General features: G+C 45.2%; 1 protein-coding gene across 6 annotated transcripts in view; it reads left to right on the top strand.

Moving 5' to 3' along the window:
* Dis3l2 (DIS3 like 3'-5' exoribonuclease 2) overlaps positions 1–18,260 on the top strand; it is a 309,644-nt gene that overhangs the window by 248,526 nt on the left and 42,858 nt on the right. For all 6 annotated transcript variants that reach the window (XM_076914866.1, XM_076914868.1, XM_034521596.2 and 3 more), the window contains one exon: positions 2,016–2,249. In XM_076914866.1, coding sequence (XP_076770981.1) covers positions 2,016–2,249 — 234 coding nt within the window. The remainder of the gene's footprint in view (positions 1–2,015; positions 2,250–18,260) is intronic.

The raw sequence follows: 18,260 nt of genomic DNA, 5'->3' as shown, positions 1-18,260 counted from the left end.
CTTTCTCTGTGGGTAGCTGCCCCTGGCTGGCATCCTTCTATTGGCTTTCCCCAAAGGTACTTTCAAGACTGCTTTTCCCAGGCTAGAAACTATTCTAGTACATGTCAGCTGTGCCTCCCACAAGTCCTGAGCCATGGTAAAGCCAGACAGCCTTGGCTGAGAAGGGAAATTCAAAAAGGCTCTCCTTTGTATATTTGTAAAGAAGACTGGCATAGAATGTCAGGGATTTAGGAATGCAAAAGAGGAAAGGAAGTCAGGTAAAGGTGTTATGGGAACCAGCACTGAGTTAGAAAGTTTGGTAGTGTCCATGTGGGCATTGGAGAAAGACTTGTCTGTCTTGACAAGAAGGAAACAAAGAAGCAGAGGTAAACATTAGGTAGGAACAGGTGCTTCTAATAAGATAGTGCACTGTTAGTGGGCATGCACACAAGCTTTGGTGAGGAATAGTAGGCACCCTAGGATTACACATGGCTTCTAGTCAGGGCTCAACAATCAGAGGGCACTAAGGAAACAACAGATGTGTTGAACCAGGACACATGGGCATGCAGGCAGAAGGGCATCTAAGAACTTTGTGCAGCTTGCTGGAGAGTTTTGTGCTCTGAGCAGTCATCAGATTCTACAGCAGTTCTTCCTCCAGATTTGTACAGCAGAGTGTCATGTACTAGCAAGGAGGATGTGGGCCACAGGAGGCTAGATGTCAAGACCTGGGTGTGAGAGGGAGTTCATGAGCTAGGTCATTGGGACGTGTATGAATGAAAAGTGTGGCACATAGTGTAAGCTTCCACTATCTGTCAGCAGGCTGAAAATAGGCTGCCTAACATACATGTACACAGGTCTGGGCTGAGGGAGAACTCGTTTGGGAAGAAAATTTTAAAAAAAGAAAGAAGCTACATCTCCAGGGGAAAATTTGAGACCACCAGAATGAAGAGGTCACAGCCATGCCCTTATGAAGGAGGCTGAGGCTCCGTTCAGGAACTGTGGGTATGCCTGGAGCTCAGGCTGGGGCTTGATTCAGGAACGGTGGGTATGCCTGGAGCTCAGGCTGGGGCTTGATTCAGGAACGGTGGGTATGCTCGGAGCTCAAGCCTGGTCACCTGGACGGCTTCTTGTAGAGCGCTTTAGCTGCATCTTTCTCCAGACCACTTGACAGCCCCTGCAACTGGCTCTGTAGCTGTTCTTGCCTATAGCATGCAAGGCCTTGTGAGTGCCAGATGTGAGTCCTGATTGCCATAAACAACAGGAACTCAGAGTCCCTTGCTATTGTAATAGGGCTCGTTCTTGAAATAATCTGAAAAGTATAATTTTAGGAAAGAAAAAATAAAATCTAATATTACAGATTCCAGGCTCCTTATAAAGATCTCTGTACCAAGTGACTAAAAATGTGAATGGTAACTGCTGTTCTCCACATGCCCTGTTGTCATTTTTTAAAAGCCACAGTTCTTCCTTTCAGGAAGGGTGATCGATCACAAAGGGTCAGTGCATACATCTAGGATAGACACTGTGGTAGGTAGATTCCGCATGTAGAGAGTTGCTGTGCTCCTCTCTTGCTTTCTCTGTCTCTAAGCCATCAGCCAGCTGTCAGAGTCCCATCTTGCTTCTCAGGCAACTATCCCATCATCTCTTCCCTCTTTGTGACATTGATGACCATTCATCCAAATGAATGGAAACACTTCCCATGGGCCATTCAGTGCAAGTCTCCCATGTGGCCTTGCTTTGTGCTGGGGAAGAGTGTAGACCTCAGCTGTCTGTTAAATTCTGCCAGGGCCTGGTAGTCTAAACTGCCAGAGTGCAGCAACCTCTGTGTCTTGTTCATCCATGTGTCACCAGTAAGAGCACATAGTCAGTGCTCCGTGTGTGTGTGTGTGTGTGTGTGTGTGTGTGTGTGTGTGTGAGAGAGAGAGAGAGAGAGAGAGAGAGAGAAGAGAGAAGAGAGAGACTGTGTGTGTGTGTGTGTGTGTGTGTGTGTGTGTGTGTGTGTGTGTGAATAATTAAGTATAATCAGTCTGTCTTTGCAGATCCTTGAGGAGTGGTTTGGCCGCACTATCATCCGTTCTTGCACCAAATTGAGCTATGACCATGCCCAGAGTATGATCGAAAAACCGACTGAGAAGATCCCCAAGGAAGAGCTTCCCCCTATTTCTCCAGAGCACAGCGTCGAGGAGGTGCACCAGGCAGTCCTGAACCTGCACAGCATTGCAAAGCAACTACGCCGCCAGCGCTTTGTAGATGGTGCACTCCGTTTAGATCAGGTCAGTGAGTCTCTTTTATTTTATGCAGTCTTGAGTTTGGTTTGTGCCCAAAACCCAAGGGTGAGACACAGCCTGGTGGCCTCTTCCTCTCCACCTATTTTCCCTGCCACTCTGTCACACCATTGTAATAATGAGTATAGGGAGTATCCATGTGGGGAGTTCTGTGACTCCCAGCTGCTCTTCTCTGGAAAATCTGTGTCCAGGATTGAATTCTCACTTGTAGATGGCTTTGCTGTGACAGGCCCCTGGGACAAAGAAGGGAAGAAGGACATATTTTTGGCTCATGGTTTCAGAGGCACTTGGAACATAGCTCTGTTGTTTCTGGCCCATAGTGAGGGGAGATGACATGTGAGAAGCATGTGGCCCAGTGGAGCTGCTTGTCTCATGGCGGCCAGTAGGCAGAGAGAGATAAAGACAGAGAGGCATGTGAAGGGGACAGAGACAAGATAAACTTTCCAGGGCACACCCTCAGTGATATCAATGAATCCAACAGCTGGTTCTTTGAGAAGATAAGCAAGATTGACAGACCCTTGGTCCAACTAGCCAAAGGAAATAAAAAGGACCCAATCAGAATCAGAAATGAACAGGGAAACATTACAACACCTAAGAAATACAGAGTTTCATAAGGGAATACTTTTAAAAACTGTACTCTATTAAGTTTGGAAAATCTAAAGAAATGGATGAGTTTCTAGATTCAGCCAAACCACCAAAATTAAACCAAAAAGAAGTCAACAACCTAAACAGACCCATAACAAATGAGGAGATTGAAATAGAAAAAAAAAAAACCAAAAAAAACCTTCCAGCTAAAAAGAAAAGTCCAGGGCCAGATGGACTCACAGCAAAATTTTACCAGACTTTCAAAGAAGACCTGCACCCAGTCGTACTTAAACTATTCAAGAGGTAGAAACAGAGGAAGCACTCCCAGGTCTCCTCTGTGAAGCCTGTGGGCCTCTTTATGTCACCAGTCTGTCCTCTCACAGAGATTTCTTCCTCTGCTCCTTGCTTCATGCTTGGTGTCCCTGAGGCTGCATCCTGCCTTCCAGTCATCTCCACCAACAGTCCCTCCCCGCTTACCTAGCGTCTCCACCTGCCTGATCTGCCTGACTGCCCTTCAGCAGCTCAGCAGTGCTGGGCGCCCACAGCATGGCACGCAAGCTTCCTGGCATCCTCTTCTCCCTCTGATGCACTGGAGCATTATGTGCTGTGTGTGCTCCCGACCTAAGTGTGTCGGTTGCACAAGTTGCTGTAATTATGCTTAGACTAAATATTAGACAGATGGGTCAAATAAAACTTTCAAAAGAACACTGTTCTATAAACTCATGTTTTAGAAAGACAAGTCTTCAGAATTTCTTTTCTTTAGGTAAGACAGCTATGAAATCCTAAAACTCAGGAGGCATCGGGACTGAAGTCACTTTACAAATGAATTGTGGGGCTTAGGGAAGTCTTCAGAAAATGAACTGGGTTTAGTTTTCTCAAAAAAGACTAGGAATCTATGATATTGGCACTTGTAACCTCAGTACTCAGGAAGCCAAAACAGGAAGATTGAAAATTCAAGGCCATGTCAGATGTATGTCAAGATCCTGTGGCAAAGAAGACTATGAGGAGCAGGAGGAGGAGGAGGTGATAAGAAGAGGAAGAAGGAGGAGATGGGAAGAGATAAAAGCAAGAAAATAAGTTTAGTTTTCTCTCACTCTGTAGCTCAAGTTGGATTTGAACTCATGGCTATCCTCCTGCCTCATCTGTATCCTAGTGGCCCTCTTAACTCATAAATGAGAAGGCTGAGGTCCCCATAGGTAGATAGGTTGCTTATTGCCAGACATCCAAATAACTCTTTGTTTGGTTTTCTTTCATTTATTTATTACACCATGCTAACATAAGAGAAAAAAAAGTTTGCCTTTAAAGTGAGAGGGGAAAACACCCTCAAAAACCTAATTAGGTTCCAGTTAATTAAGGTTTGAAAGTAATGAATTTGTATCCTTGAAGTTGATTCCTTAGTTCTCCAGAAAACAAGTCTATAGACCCCCACATTAGATGGAGACATCAATCTTTGCAGCCAAGGACACTGGTGAGAACATTTATAAATCAGCTAAATAGCTTTATTCAGAATCCCTGCGTTTGTTCTCCTGTCCCTGTTGGCTTCTTTGCCCTCACAAGTCCATTTTTCTTTGGTGCCTTTTCAGTGGCCTGCTGTTTGGCATTGTTCTCTGAAGCTTTGTCTGCCATAGTTCACTGTGTCCATGTTTTGGGTGGCAGTCCTTAAAAAAGCACATCCTTTTATGTCAGCAGCAATTAGACAGCAGTCTTTAACCAATCCAGAGGCTTTGCCTTTCCAAGAAATCAGTGTTTGATGGCCCTGAGAGTGAGCAAGGATGAAGGACCACGCACTAATATGGTGCCTGTCTGCAGAGTCAGAGATACAGGCTCGATAAGTGCAAAATGGCAGAGCAACTTGACCTTGGGGGGTTTGCAGTCTGCAACTCAGGCCTCAGTGGCTGGCCTAATCTGAGATAGTGAAGCTTCAGCTCCTGGCCTCTGGAGCACCAGCTGGCAGTCTTGTTCCCTGAGCCCGGCATGCTGGCCTATGTTAGGAAGTAGCCTAGAGTGCTGCTTGAGGCAGAATAACTCTCTAAGTGATGCTCACCTAGAACTGACTTTAACAAAGTTCTCTTCCAAAAGGTGATTCTCTTTTGCCCCCAAAGTGACACAGGCCTCCGAGACTACCTAGTGATTTTTGGTCAGCTGAGTTGAATAATGACCCTTCCAAGTGGCTTGTCTCTAAATCCATGTTTTCTGCTGCCAGAGTAGTTCAAGGACTTGGTACAGATGGCCACTTTATTTTAATTATTTGTTTATAATATATGTCTCTCCTGAATGTTAAAAGGGGCCATAATGGGGCCAAGACTTCTGTATGTGTGGAAGAAAAGAAATCAGTGGTCTCTGATATCCACATCTTGAGTTTGATGCAAGGGAGCTGTCTGAGGGCTTCTGTTCCTGACTAGTACAGGCCAGCCCTCAGCAACAGCCATCAAGGGAGGAAGATAGATTGGCCTGGCTTGGGTGTATGTAAGACCCTGCGTCCCTTTTGGGGTTCTAGCTCAGCTATTGCCTTCAGAAAGGATATGATGAGAAGGTAGTGCTAAACAGATCCTCAGTACTAAGACCAACACCGGCTGATGTCAGGAAACTCCACGCCCTGCTTTCTGAAGCTCTCTGAACCTATTTCTCTTCAGCCAGGTTAAGCTTCTATGTGAAATGAACCAGAGGCTTGCAGAGATCAGACAAGGTCTTCCAGCAGGCAGTTAAAACGGTGACTCTGAATTCAGAGGGCCTTGGAAGTCAAGTGAAGAAAACCTGAGGAAAATTCATACAAAGTAAAGGAGGCTTTACTAAGTTCTCAGCTCTGTCATCCATGAAACCTACGTGACACAGTTTTGAGGCCCAAACTCCATGCAGTTTCTTTGTAAAGGTAGCCTTTCTAATGGAAGACACTTTTGAATACCCTGGGACTCAAGCGGTGTGAATCTGTTATGTTTGATCCTAACCTAGCCTAGCCTTTTAATCAGTGTTGGCAGGCTTTCCCAGGAAAGGCCAGATAGTAAATGACATGAGCTCCTGGTCCATATGGTCTGTCTCTGCCTCAGCCCTGTCTATTACTGTGCTTCAAATGAATGGGGGTAGTTGACACGCAGTAAAATGTGAAGGTCGCTGAGACTTTGGGTTTGATATCCTTTTCATGGGCCACAAAATATTATTCTTCATTTGATTATTTTTCAACTATTTAAAAATGTAAAAATCCTCCTTTGCTCCCCAGCCACACAAGCAGGTTAAACTGTGGCCCATCATCACTGACCCCTGCTTAAGTGACCAGCAGGCTTCCCAGCCCTATTACCCAGTGAGCCTTTAGCTGCTCATTACTACTTCCCCAGGAAGCCAGACTAGGTAATGAAGAACAGTTGGGCTAAGTGAGTTCTCAGGATGGTTCCATACAATTAAGGAAATTATTCTTTTGATTAGTACCATGCGTAGAGGTCCAGTTGGAGACTGGAAGAGTGACTGACACCCCCCACCACACACACACACCCAACACATTTATTTTCCCTTCCTAAGGTCCAGTCCCTTTAGCCAGTATGAAGCCAAAGAAGCAGCACTCTCTTTACTCCTCTGCAGGATCCTCAGGGTCAGGGCAGCCCTTCCCCTCCCCTGGGCCTCTGAAGGTAGGGACAAGAAGGACAGGCTGTGAGGAAGATGGGTAGCTTCTTTCCTGGAACCTGTCCACGGTGCTAAGCACAGCAGAGTGTTCCTTCTCTCCACCATAGCTGCATTCTTAATGGCTGCAGCTCAGTGTTGCTCACGGATGACATTGGATGCAGCTGCAGATGCTGGGCAAGTCCTTCTGACTTTCCTTTAGTTTTAATGTCTGTGTCATCTCAAAGCACAAGATAGGCCACAACCCAGGTTCTGAGTTTTTTCATTCAGAGAGTTCTTCACTCAGAGCTTCAGCTTCAGAGACCTGTTTGGGGAGGTTAGTTTCGAGGGGTGCGGGGGGATGCTGAGAATGTAGATGAAGAAAGAGAAGTTTCGGGTATGGGGAGGGAGTCAGTGGACCACTAGACAGTAAGAAGCACTAAGACAGACTCTACCCAGAGTGCAGGGAAGGAAGGTGGGTGGAAGTGCTTGTTGAACTTGAGACTGAGGAGTGACTCCTGCCCAAAACCAAGTGCTCCTCCTTAGAACCTCGAAGAAATTCATGTTCCTGAAGCATACCAAGAGCTTGCTATCCTCTCTGATCTTCAGAGGACATTGTTTATAACTTCTTTCTCTTTGTGCCTTCCACTTCCTGTTTGTAATAGGTCACAGGAGTCATTTGTGTTGGCCCGATGTGAATAATTATAAGGAAAACCAACAGTTTAGACTAAAGAAAATCCTGCTGTTATCTCTCTCTCTCTCTCTCTCTCTCTCTCTCTCTGTCTCTGTCTCTGTCTCTGTCTCTGTCTCTCTCACACACACACACACACACACAGTGGCTCTGGAGTCTTTAAGGTAGTGGCAGTGGTTCAGTGGGCTTCTGCTACTTCCAGGTTTCCATTTAAATGTTGACAGCACGTGGCTTCACTCAGATATTTAGCAGCTTGTTCACTTTTCTACTTTTCCATTTATTTTCCTTTGTAGATCCAGCTCTCTGTGCTACTCAGACAGGACTCTGACGGGTGGCAGGAAGGGGGATAAGCTGCACCCTTCACCATAGAGAATCAAGACACACAGCTTTCAAGGGTAGGGTCTGAGAACCTTTCCTTTGAGAGTGACAGATCAGTTTGGTTACTGTACATTAATTTCATATGGAATTACAGAAAATAACCATATTTATGCATCCCAAGGCATGGGCAAAAAACAACCTTAAAACATGACCTAGTTAGTTACATATAACTAATTACACCCACTTACATGACCTGATCAGTGTCTGTGGCTTTTTAGCAGTGTATAATAGCTGGCACACATCCTTCCTTGTCAGATGAACTCCTCTGGATGGCTTGTTAGTACCCTCTGCTCTGTGCTCCCCTACACTCACTGCTCCTGCGACACAGCAGAGAGCCATTTCTCAAACTCCCAGAACTCCAGAGGGCCCTGTTTACCTTGGGTTGCTGAATACAGGCTCACACTTGACCAGTGGCTGTTGCTGGGCGCTTTTGAGTTCTCTCTCCAATAGCAAGAACACTGCTCACAACTCTGGGAGGGAGCTCTAGGCAGTGGGAAACAGACATCCTACCCTAAGACTGCATATCAAGTAAAGGAGAACATAAGGATTTAGCAAAGGAGGCTGAGGGGATCACAAGCACGATGGGGAGTGGAGGAAAAGTGAAGGGCAAGGACAACCTGATCAAGAAAGCTATGCCCACTGATGAGCATGAGAAGAGCCAAAGGCAGTTCCCCTTCATCCCCTGAGCCCTGAGCCTGAGACTGGACACATGTGACACACTGAAGTGAAAGCGTCTCTATCTACTCCTGAGATGGCTTAGATGAAAGCAGGCAAAAAAGCAGCCACCCCTCTGCCAGCTGGGATACTTGGGATGCTTCCCCACTCCTCCAACCCTGCTGTCACCTCGACGGTTGGGTGTCTTTCCAGGCAGGGTGTAGTGAGGCCTGAAGCTTGAACTGCTGCTCTTGGTCAACAGGCCTGTGCTGAGCCTCAGCAGAACACAGAGTCTGCTTTCTAAGTAACTCTAGAAAGCACGTTTGGCTCCTAGCCCACCTCTAGAAGCTTTTGCTTGCCTTCTGGTTCGTTCTACATGCTGAAGTCTAGCCTCGTTCCTTCCAGGCCAAAAAAAAAAAAAAAGCATTGCCTCATGCCTGCGGCTATGTCCTCTGGGTTCACCTCTCTCTGGACCTGCAGAATCTGAATACTGAAATCCTCTGCTTGTTCCAGGTGGGGCTGGCCCGGTCTGGAACTCTCTTAGGGTGCCCTGGCCCTTCATGCCTGTCTTTGTCACACTGTCCAGTTGTCTGCTTACCTTCCATCTCTACCCCCGTCTCCTCCCCTAAGATTCATTTCCTACAGGGCAAAGACCACATGGCATTAATCTTTACATCTTCACTCCCTGAACAGTGCTGCTCTTTTTGTTCTGTTTTGTTTTGTTTTGTTTTGGGGTTTTTGTTTTTGTTTTTCTGAGTCAGGGTTTCTCTGTGTACCCCTGGCTGTTTCTCTGTGTACTCTGTAGACCAGGCTGGCCTTGAACTCAGAAATCCGCCTGCCTCTGCCTCCCAAGTGCTGGGCTTAAAGACGTGCGCCACCACTGCCCGGCAGTGCTGCTCTTTAACAAGCTGTTTGTTGAGGCTCTGTAAACAGTGCTGTGTATGCTGGTCTTTTTAAATAAGGTGCTGCTAGCTACAGTCGGGAGAATGGAAACCAGGGCAGTAGAGTGGAGATACATTTTCATAAGAGAGTTACTATACATTTGGAGCCAGGGCTGCCCAAGTAAACTGGCTGATACTTGATTCTTTGCCAGGGCATCCAGCATGTAGAAAAGATGTGGTGAGGACTTTCTCATGTGGAGCTGCCTTCATAGGTGTGGAGTCAGAAAGCTTCAGTACCCCTGGGATCATCAGTACTTCAGAGGTTCCCTCTCAGATCTGACTGTCCCTGCTAGGAGTGTCAGGAAGGACTCTCCCAAAGTTCCACCAGAGAAGAGAGATGCTGGTCTAAAAAGGCAAAAGTACCAGATCCACACCTCCTCCCAGATGATTCTGAATGCGCTACACCAGAGCTCCTCCTCTCAGCCCTGGAATGGGGCAGGAACAAGGTAGATAGCAGTGGCAGCCTCCAGTCTCTGCAGGCTCCTGAGAGGACCCCGTTCTGCTCAGAATGGAAATGACCACTACCAGATAAAGGCTTTCTGTTGGTCTTTGGGGCTTTTTAAAGAAGAAAACCTAAAATAAAACCCAGGTGACTCAAGCAGAAGTTGCTGACCTTCCCATGGTACAGTGGAGGGGAGGAAGGGCACTCATGCTGCCTGGAAGAGACAAGAACTTCTGTGATTTGAACCAGGCATGGCTAGAACCCTCATTTCCTCAGAGATGAGATTACTTTGTCTTAGTGACCTTGACAGACGGAATGGACTTTGGCTCTTCTGGGACCTTGCCTTTTGGGTAATTCTACTCACAGTTAGGCAACCCTGGGACTCTCTTTATTCACAGGACATACTGCACATCCTTGCCCTGCCCCCATGTCACACTCACGTCAATTGAATATGAGCCAGACAGCTACATAAGAAGCATGGAATGCTTTGACGTTGGTAAAACCTGCATTGGAGAGAGAGAACCCTTGCAGCTGATCCTTAGATTTCAACCATGACTGCTTCTTGGGACTGGCCCAGCTGATTTTAGTCTTTATTCTTCAGTGTGCTGGGGACTCTGTTTTCTAGGCCAAAGCTCTTCTGCCTGTTCATTGTCTGTCCTAAACTCTGTTGCCACACTGAGTTCCTGCAAATGCTCCCTTGTCCCTCAAGAACCTGTGGGTATCACAGACCAATGGCAGAAACGTCTGGGGAACAGCACACAGGTGTTTTATTTTACCACAAAAGGATATTTTTTAAAAAAAAAATCAATTTCCAAGCTATGGATATAGCTTAGCTGTTAAGTGCTTACCCAGCAACATGAAACCTTGGGTTCAATCCCCTGCACGACATAAACTGTGTAGTGGCCACACACCTGAAATCCCAGCACTCAGAAGGTGGAATCAGGAGAATCAGAAGTTCAAAACCAGTTTCAAATACACAGAGAATTTGAGTCCAGCTTGAAGTGCATAAAACCCTGTCCGGAAAGAAAAAAACCCACTATTACTATACAGATGAAATATTCTATCCCCAAGACAAAGGAAATACACACTGTGACAACATGAAATAGACTTTTAATACATTTTTAGTTATTTGGGAAAGTATGGAAATACACATCACAGCACACAAGTGAGGCTGGAAGGACAGCTTGCAGGAGTCTGCTCTCTCTTTCTACCACATGAGTCCCAGGACGGAACTCAGGTTGTCAGACTTGGCTGTAGGCACATTTTCCCACTGAGCCCTCCCTGCAGTCCCGAGCAGTTGCTTTATAGTGACTCACTTGAGCTTGTTGGAGCCGTGCTTAATTATCGTTTCTCACTGTGTTTACCTCAGAGTAGCTTACAGGAATTACTGGATTCACACATTTAGACCCAAATGTTTTCTGCCCTTTGATGAGGAACAGGAGTGTGAGAAAGGAAGAGAAGCAGGTAGTTTTGCATGTCACATTCCAAGCCACTCAATTCTGAGCTGCAAATGACTCATTGTACAAACTGATCCGAGTTCAGAACACTTCCTGGTGGCACTACTGTCGGGATGGTTACAGTTCTTGCTGCTAAAAAAGACACTGTAATTAATACCCTTACACTTAGAAATACAAACATCTTAAAATTACTAAGTTGAAGAAAATTGACTTTTTCTGTGTCGATTCTTAAAATTGACCTTGATTATTTTATTGTAAAACTAATATATATTTACATATATACATTTGTAAACATTTTTAAATGAACAAGAAAAAAGTAGGCATTGGCTACACATCACCTAGTAATAATACTTAATACAGTTCATGTTAGAGCCTTTGGCTTTCTGAGTGTTTTCCAGAAAAGTTGGACTAATTGAGGTTTACCTTGTCAGAGAGCAGTGCTATGCTGTTTCTCTTCTCAGCAAATTCAGTTTGTGGCTTTGCTTTAATCTTTGTTAATGTAAGTAACTTGAAAGTGGTATTCTATTGTTTAAGTTGCCTTTTTTCCTTCTGTGTCTCTATCAACTTTCAGGCCTGTCTTTGCCAGGTCTGTGGAAAGCAGATTCTATATCTCATCCCTGGGACTTCCAACACCATCGACACAGACCCCTACTCTGATCAACTATAACCACTTTTTTTCTATGAAAGCAGAATTATGTACAGCAAAACCCACTATCTTTAGTGTACAGGTTCACCAGCTCCACACTTAGTCATATGACCACTACCATGGTCAGAATACAGAATAATTGCCTCGCCCAATAAACTCTATGTGTACCCCTTGGTAGGCAGACTGTCTCACTTATCCTCAGCCCCTAGTAAGTCACACATGAGCACACGCTCATGCATGTAAGTCACACATGAGCACACGCTCATGCATGTAAGTCGCACATGCATACAGGGGCAAAGCTCAATGTAAGGATCATTCTTCAGATGTCCTCTGCCTTGTTTGTTGAAACAGGATCTCTCACTGGGACCCAGAGTCACCAATGGCTAGACTGTCTGCCCAGTGAGCTCCAAGTGTCATCCTGTCTCTACCTCCTCAGCACTGGGGTCACAAGCATGTGCCACCATGCCTGGCTTTCAATATGGGTTCTGGAGATCAAACTTACATTCTTATGTTTGCATGGAGACGTGTTCCAACTGAGCTATCTCCCTATTCCACTTTTTGCCCATTTCTTAGTTGGGTTATTTGGTTTCCTAGTACTAAGTTTTGAGGATTCTTTTGCTATTTTAAATAGAACCTCTACAGGGTTGTATGATACTGCAGGTAATCCAGCTTACTCTTTCATACCTTATTTTCTTTGGGTCGTTTTTATTCCTTTTCTTTTCATCTTTTGAAAAGAAGTTTTTAATTTTGAAGCAGTCTAGTTTATCAATTGTGTCCTTATGTTATCATATCTAAAATTTTTGTTTTGTTCATTTTGGTTATTATTATTATTATTATTATTATTATTATTAATTTACTTAATATGAGTGCTCTATCTGCATGTACACCTGCATGCCAGCAGAGGGCATCAGAACTCATTACAGATGGTTGTGAGCCACAATGTGGTTGCTGGGAATTGAATGCAAGACCTCTAGAAGAGCAGATAGTGTTCTTAACTGCTGAGCCATCTCTATCTATGTTCATTTTGTGTTTTACAGTCTTACTACATAACTCAGACTGACCTTAAACTCAAGATCCTCCAGGCTCAGTCAGCTTCCCAAGTGCTGGGATTAAAGGCATGTTCCTCTAATTCCTGGCATGAGAAATCTTTGACTAACCTAGAATCACAGATTTTCTTCTGGAAGTTTTATAGCTTCAGAATTTATTTCTACTTTCTCTCTTTCTTTATAAACACAATTCCAGGCCCAGAAGTTTCTTTTGGAAAACAGTTCCAACAACAGAACTGGACCCACCTGAGCAGATTTGGGGTAGAGTCAGACTTGGGAGCCTTGCCAGGCACAGTGCCCTCCAGGAGCCATCTGCAAAGAAGTTACCTCAGGAGTGGCTTGTAAGCAGATCTTCTCTGGTTTAAGACTTGGCATAAAACTGAAGACTGTATCTTTTGAATCAGGGGGCAGAACAATAAGAGAGACACCTCAGCTTTCTAGACAAATCCTCTGACCATCACAGAGCCGGTGGTGAGTGGAGCCAGGCAAGACTGTGTCGATTACATGCAAACGCTCAAGTCAGTGACTCACTCAATCATGCTTTAATCTCATAACTCAGTGGCTTTAAAAATCACAGTCAACAAGGCAGCTCACAGGTTACAACTGCCATTGGAACTAGGTTTTCTCTGAACAGCTGGAGTGTAGTGTGGTGGGAAGAAAGCCTGCTGTGGGTGAGAGGCCAAAGACTACTTGCTTGGGAAGGATGTGCAACTAACGTTTGATAAAAATCTGTGAAATGACCACCCTCAGCCAGTCTAAGTAGAGGCCTGCCATCTTCGTCCATGGGAAAGTACATCACATCAAAAGCATTCAGAAGGCACTTGTAAAACAGTGTCAGTCACTGTTCTCCAGACAAGATAGCCCTCATTTCAGGAAGTGTCGGGAGTCAGAGTATGAGTATGCTGGAATATTAACAGGGCAGGCAGAAGATTCCAATTCCAGTCAAGGAGAGCCAGTGAGAGAAAACAGTTTGGGAATGGCTTCTCTGAACAGACTCAGGCAGATCAGTGCAGTCATTTGCTATGTTCTAAAATGTGCAGACCTCTGTCATAGCTGTGTCACAGGGAATATATAAACAGGCTGTTCTTTGAAGGCCTCATTGAGCTGTCCCCAGGCATAGACATTCTCTTGATTTCAGCGTGGAAGCTGTTATCCACAGGAGAGATGGAGTGGGACTTTGTTTTCAGAGCCCTATCCATAGCAGCTTTGTTGAGGCCTAACTGGAAAGGCTTAAGAGAGGACATCACACAGGCATTTAGAAGGTTGTAGCAGTCATCAGACGTCAGACCAGAGCTGACAGGAAGAAACAAGTGGGAGAGTCTGAATAGGGGTCATCAGAATGCTCACAAGTTTCCGCCTGCCCAGCACCAGCATATGGTATTACTAGGAGAAGCCATCTGCCCATAGGGGACAAGCAGACATCAGTTGAGTGATAGGGATATGAAAACTTTCTGACCCATCTTTGTTTCTGTTTCTGTTCCAGTGAAAGATATGTGAGGTCATCATCCCTGAAGGCTCTATACTTCCCTCCCTTGCTAGACTAGCAAGGCTTTGAAGCAACACAGAATCTAGATGAGGTCTCTGTGAGCTGCCCAGGTATTTAGGAGTGGAGTGGGGCAGGACACTTTACCAGAGTACCCTCCCCTGCAATGAGCCCAGTTGTTCACTGTGGGGCTGGCAACATCACCCAGCAGGCACTATTGGTCCTGGCCTGCTCCCCTCCCTCCTTACCTCCTTCTCACTCACACTTCCCAGCTCAATCTTTCTCGCTTGTTAGAGAAAAAAAAAAAAGTGAATTCACTCCCAGTCCTTTTGAAACCCAACGTGTCAGTGATCGATGAGGCTGTATTCTCTAACTTCAAAGGAGAAAAACTAAGTAGAGTGAATACTGGCCAGGGGAGTTAAAAAGTCCCAGGGAGCAGGAGACACAGGAGTGACCCTGCCATCATGAGAAGCACCCCCCATCCCACCCCTGCTGGTGCCATGCAGAAGCACAGACAATGCCACTTTGAGTAAATCATGACGGATCCTGAATGCCCAGTTTTGTCCTGTTTTCAATGGGCCATGGGCATATTGCTTAAGATATAACCAGCCATTTATGCTGGGTTCCCAGCTACTCAAAGGCTCAGCATTGAGTGCTCTCTCAATTGTATAATGAAGCCTTTGCATATGTGATTTGGGGGGAGGTTTTTTTTCCTCCAGATTTCCATAGCTAATCATAGTAGAGGTGACCTCAAGTGTAGTGCAGACCATTGTCCCTCTTCATCCCTGCAGCCTTTAAGCTGAGCTTTAGAGATATCCAGGCAGCATCTAATTCAATCACTCATCTGACCCCTGCCTCTTTGGCCACTCCTCTGAGCTCAGTAGCTCCCTGGGGTCTCCCACCCCACAAGCCTGGCTGCTCAAGAGCCTTTGTACTGAATTGAGAGTGCTCAGCCCTTCCTCCACTCTGTCCAGATTCCCACCCCCACCCTGAATTTAAGCCCAGAGGATCCAGTGCTGCAGGGCCACTTGTTCTCACGAGGCTGCACTTGTGGAGGCGCCCGTGTGAAGCACCCTGTAGAGGTCCCATGCTAGAGCCTTGGGAACACAGAGAAAGAAAAACCTGGGGTCATTTAAGGGCTGGCGTGGTCATTTATTTAATCATCTGTGACCAGCAAGGGCCTTGTTTTCAGTAAAGCTCGGAAGCTTCCTTGGCTCTTAATCAATCATAACAAACAGCTAGAATTTATCAAGAGCCTTCCATTTGCCAAGTGCTTCCACTTGCTACCTTCCTTCACCCTCAAGCCCCATACCCATTTTTACAGATGAGGAAATTGAGACTCAAGGTTGAGGAATTGTCAAAGAGCACAATCTGGCTAGGATTACAGAAGCATCTTCTGCCACTACTGCCTTTCTCTTGTTGGTTATGAATGCTATAATTTATACTCTACACATTTTAACAATGAATGAAGTTCTCAATTTAGGGCAACTTTGAAAGGATAAAGAGCTGTGCGAGTATATTTATAAAGCATTCTTGAAATGACAAAATTCCAGAGGAGGAGACTAAGTTCAATAGTTACTGGATGTCAGAGCAGATGGAGCCAGGAGGGAGGCCCGTGTCCTGGGAACATCTGGTCTGTCTCAGGGGCAGTAGCAATTAAGGGGATCCAACCATGTGTGCAGAGTAGCCCAGATCTGGACACACTGTGACAATTTCCTGAGCGATAACCATGTAAGATGTAACCTTTGGTAGAAATTGAGTGATAGGGACAGGAAAACTTTCTGGCTTGTTGTTTGTTTCTATTAACTCTCTTAAGTATCTCAGAACAAAAGTGCTACTTAATTCCATTGTGTGGGAGATGACCAGGTCTCAGATCAAGAGCCACATTCTGCCAAAGTAGCTTACACCATGCGGCTTTCAGGGACTAAGAAGGTAACAGAATCTAGCAGAGAGACCAGATTTTACTGCCAATCAGATGTGAACTGAGACTCTATTTCCCTTTTTATGGGAAAGTGCTAAACTAAGGGTTGGACCTTTGTACCCCAACCTTGGAGCTGTAGGTGGAGACCCAGAGCAAGTTTCTCGAATGCTGTAGCCTTCTCAGTTCCTAGCTGTCAGGTATTTATGTGAACTATACCCATCTCCAGAAACCAGTCAGAGAATCCAGTAGAGCCTGATAACTAATGTCCGGGGCTTACAGGGTAAACACAAAAAAGCTGACTTCAGCAAATTGTCCTCACCATCTACACATTTATGTACCTGAAAGCACACACACACACACAGACACACATACAATTTTAGTGTAAACAAAAAAGTTAAAACTTTTTTTAATAAAAGAGAGGATCTAGCAGGAACATATCCTACCAAAACTTTTTTTTTAAGTTACAGGTGGTTGTGAACTGCCTAAAATGAGTGCTGGAAACTAAACTTGGGTCCTCTGGATGGACAGCAAATTCTCTAAACCTCTGAGCCATCTCTCCAGTCTTAGATTTACCACACTAATCACAGAAAGATATGTTGAGCTCACTCTGGATGACTTTTATTGCCAGCATGAGTGTCTGTCTAGTCCCATGTTTAATCTTCATGATTTAGTCAGACCTACCCCAGCAGATAGCGAGGTAGCAATAAGTATTCTTTTTTGTTTTTTTCTGGAGTTGGTCATTTATTTCTTCACTGTTACTACTTTGCTGAAGATTTGGGCTGGCACTGGTGATAAACTGATAGGTATAACCCAGGTAGTCTCTACTTGTATTTGTTTCTTTTCTATTTCTATGACAAACACTATGACCAGGACAACTTAAAAAAGAACACATTTAATTGGGCTTATGGTTTTAGAGGGCTCGAGTTCCTGACAGTGGAGCAAAGGCATAGCATCAAGAACAGGTAACAGCTCACATCTTGATCCATAAGCACGAGGCAGAGAACACACTGGGAATAGCACCAGTCTTTTGAAACCTCAAAGCCTGTCTTCAGTGACATACCCCTTCTAACAACAGGCCACACCCCAGTCCTTCCCAAACCATTCCACCAACAATTCAAAATATATTCAAAATATATAAGCCTCGTGGTGTTCTCATCCAAATCACATTATCTGAGACCACTAAAGGGCTGGAATCCTCCTATCATGTCTTCCATAGCTTAGAGTAGGCCTGTTCCATGTAGGCTTCTTTACCAGATCCATCTCTGAGCTCCCACAATGCAGAGGCATGTGACTGAGCCTCTTTGCCAGCCTTTTCTCTGAACTTCACATTCTCCACAGTGACCAGTGCTGCAGACAATGTATACTTAGGTCCATGCCCTAAGCAATCGATCTTAGACACGGAAGTCTGCAGCCCATTTCTTCAGAGAAGAGCAGTAGCAGCTCCTATGTTAGTTAATCTTAGTAGTGCTGCTGGTGGTTGGATTTTCTTGGTTCCTGTCAGTCAGCATGTTGACCAGCTGACTAACATTTCTTATTTCAGCCTTTTGCATCCTCTGAGAGTAAGATCCTCTTGGCTTCAGTTCTGGTCTCTTTACTGGTTATGAGTACAACTGAGCCATGTTAGCTGGAAGGCAGACATTGAATGAAAAAGTAGAGTTAGCATGCCTTTGTCTCTCACTCCCACACAGATGGCTGTACCTAGCCACTCCAGTCTCCACATTATACCCTCCTCTGACAGGGATGTAAGGGTACCCTTCCCTCAGTGCAGTCTCAGTCAGCCCATGACTCTGGCCGGGCCAGTGTGTTTAGCCATTCATGAGAGCTGCATGTCCTAAATACAAGGGCATGGAAGGAGGCCTCTTTGCCTGTGATCCTCAACAAGGTTCACATCTGAATGCCATTTGCTGTTCTCTGTCTGCTTGAACCTAGAGAATGAGAGGTTGTAGCAAGGGACTCTTACATGGGAGAAGATAGCAAGTGGGAAATGCAGACTTTAGAGCCAGGTGGGTTTGTGTGTATATACCAGTTGGTCAAGTGCTGATTTGCCTTACTTTTGCCAAGTTACCATACCTACCCTAGCATCCATCCTGAACTCCTTTAAACAGTGGCAATGGAAAATGGGCATGTGACCCTCTTGGCAACATTCCAGCTGCAAAGGAGCCTGTGA

Source organism: Arvicanthis niloticus, chromosome 17, assembly GCF_011762505.2.
Source record: "Arvicanthis niloticus isolate mArvNil1 chromosome 17, mArvNil1.pat.X, whole genome shotgun sequence".
Taxonomy (NCBI): domain Eukaryota; kingdom Metazoa; phylum Chordata; class Mammalia; order Rodentia; family Muridae; genus Arvicanthis; species Arvicanthis niloticus.
The sequence above is the reverse complement of the archived record's forward strand: the minus strand, read 5'-3'. Positions and strand labels throughout refer to the sequence as shown.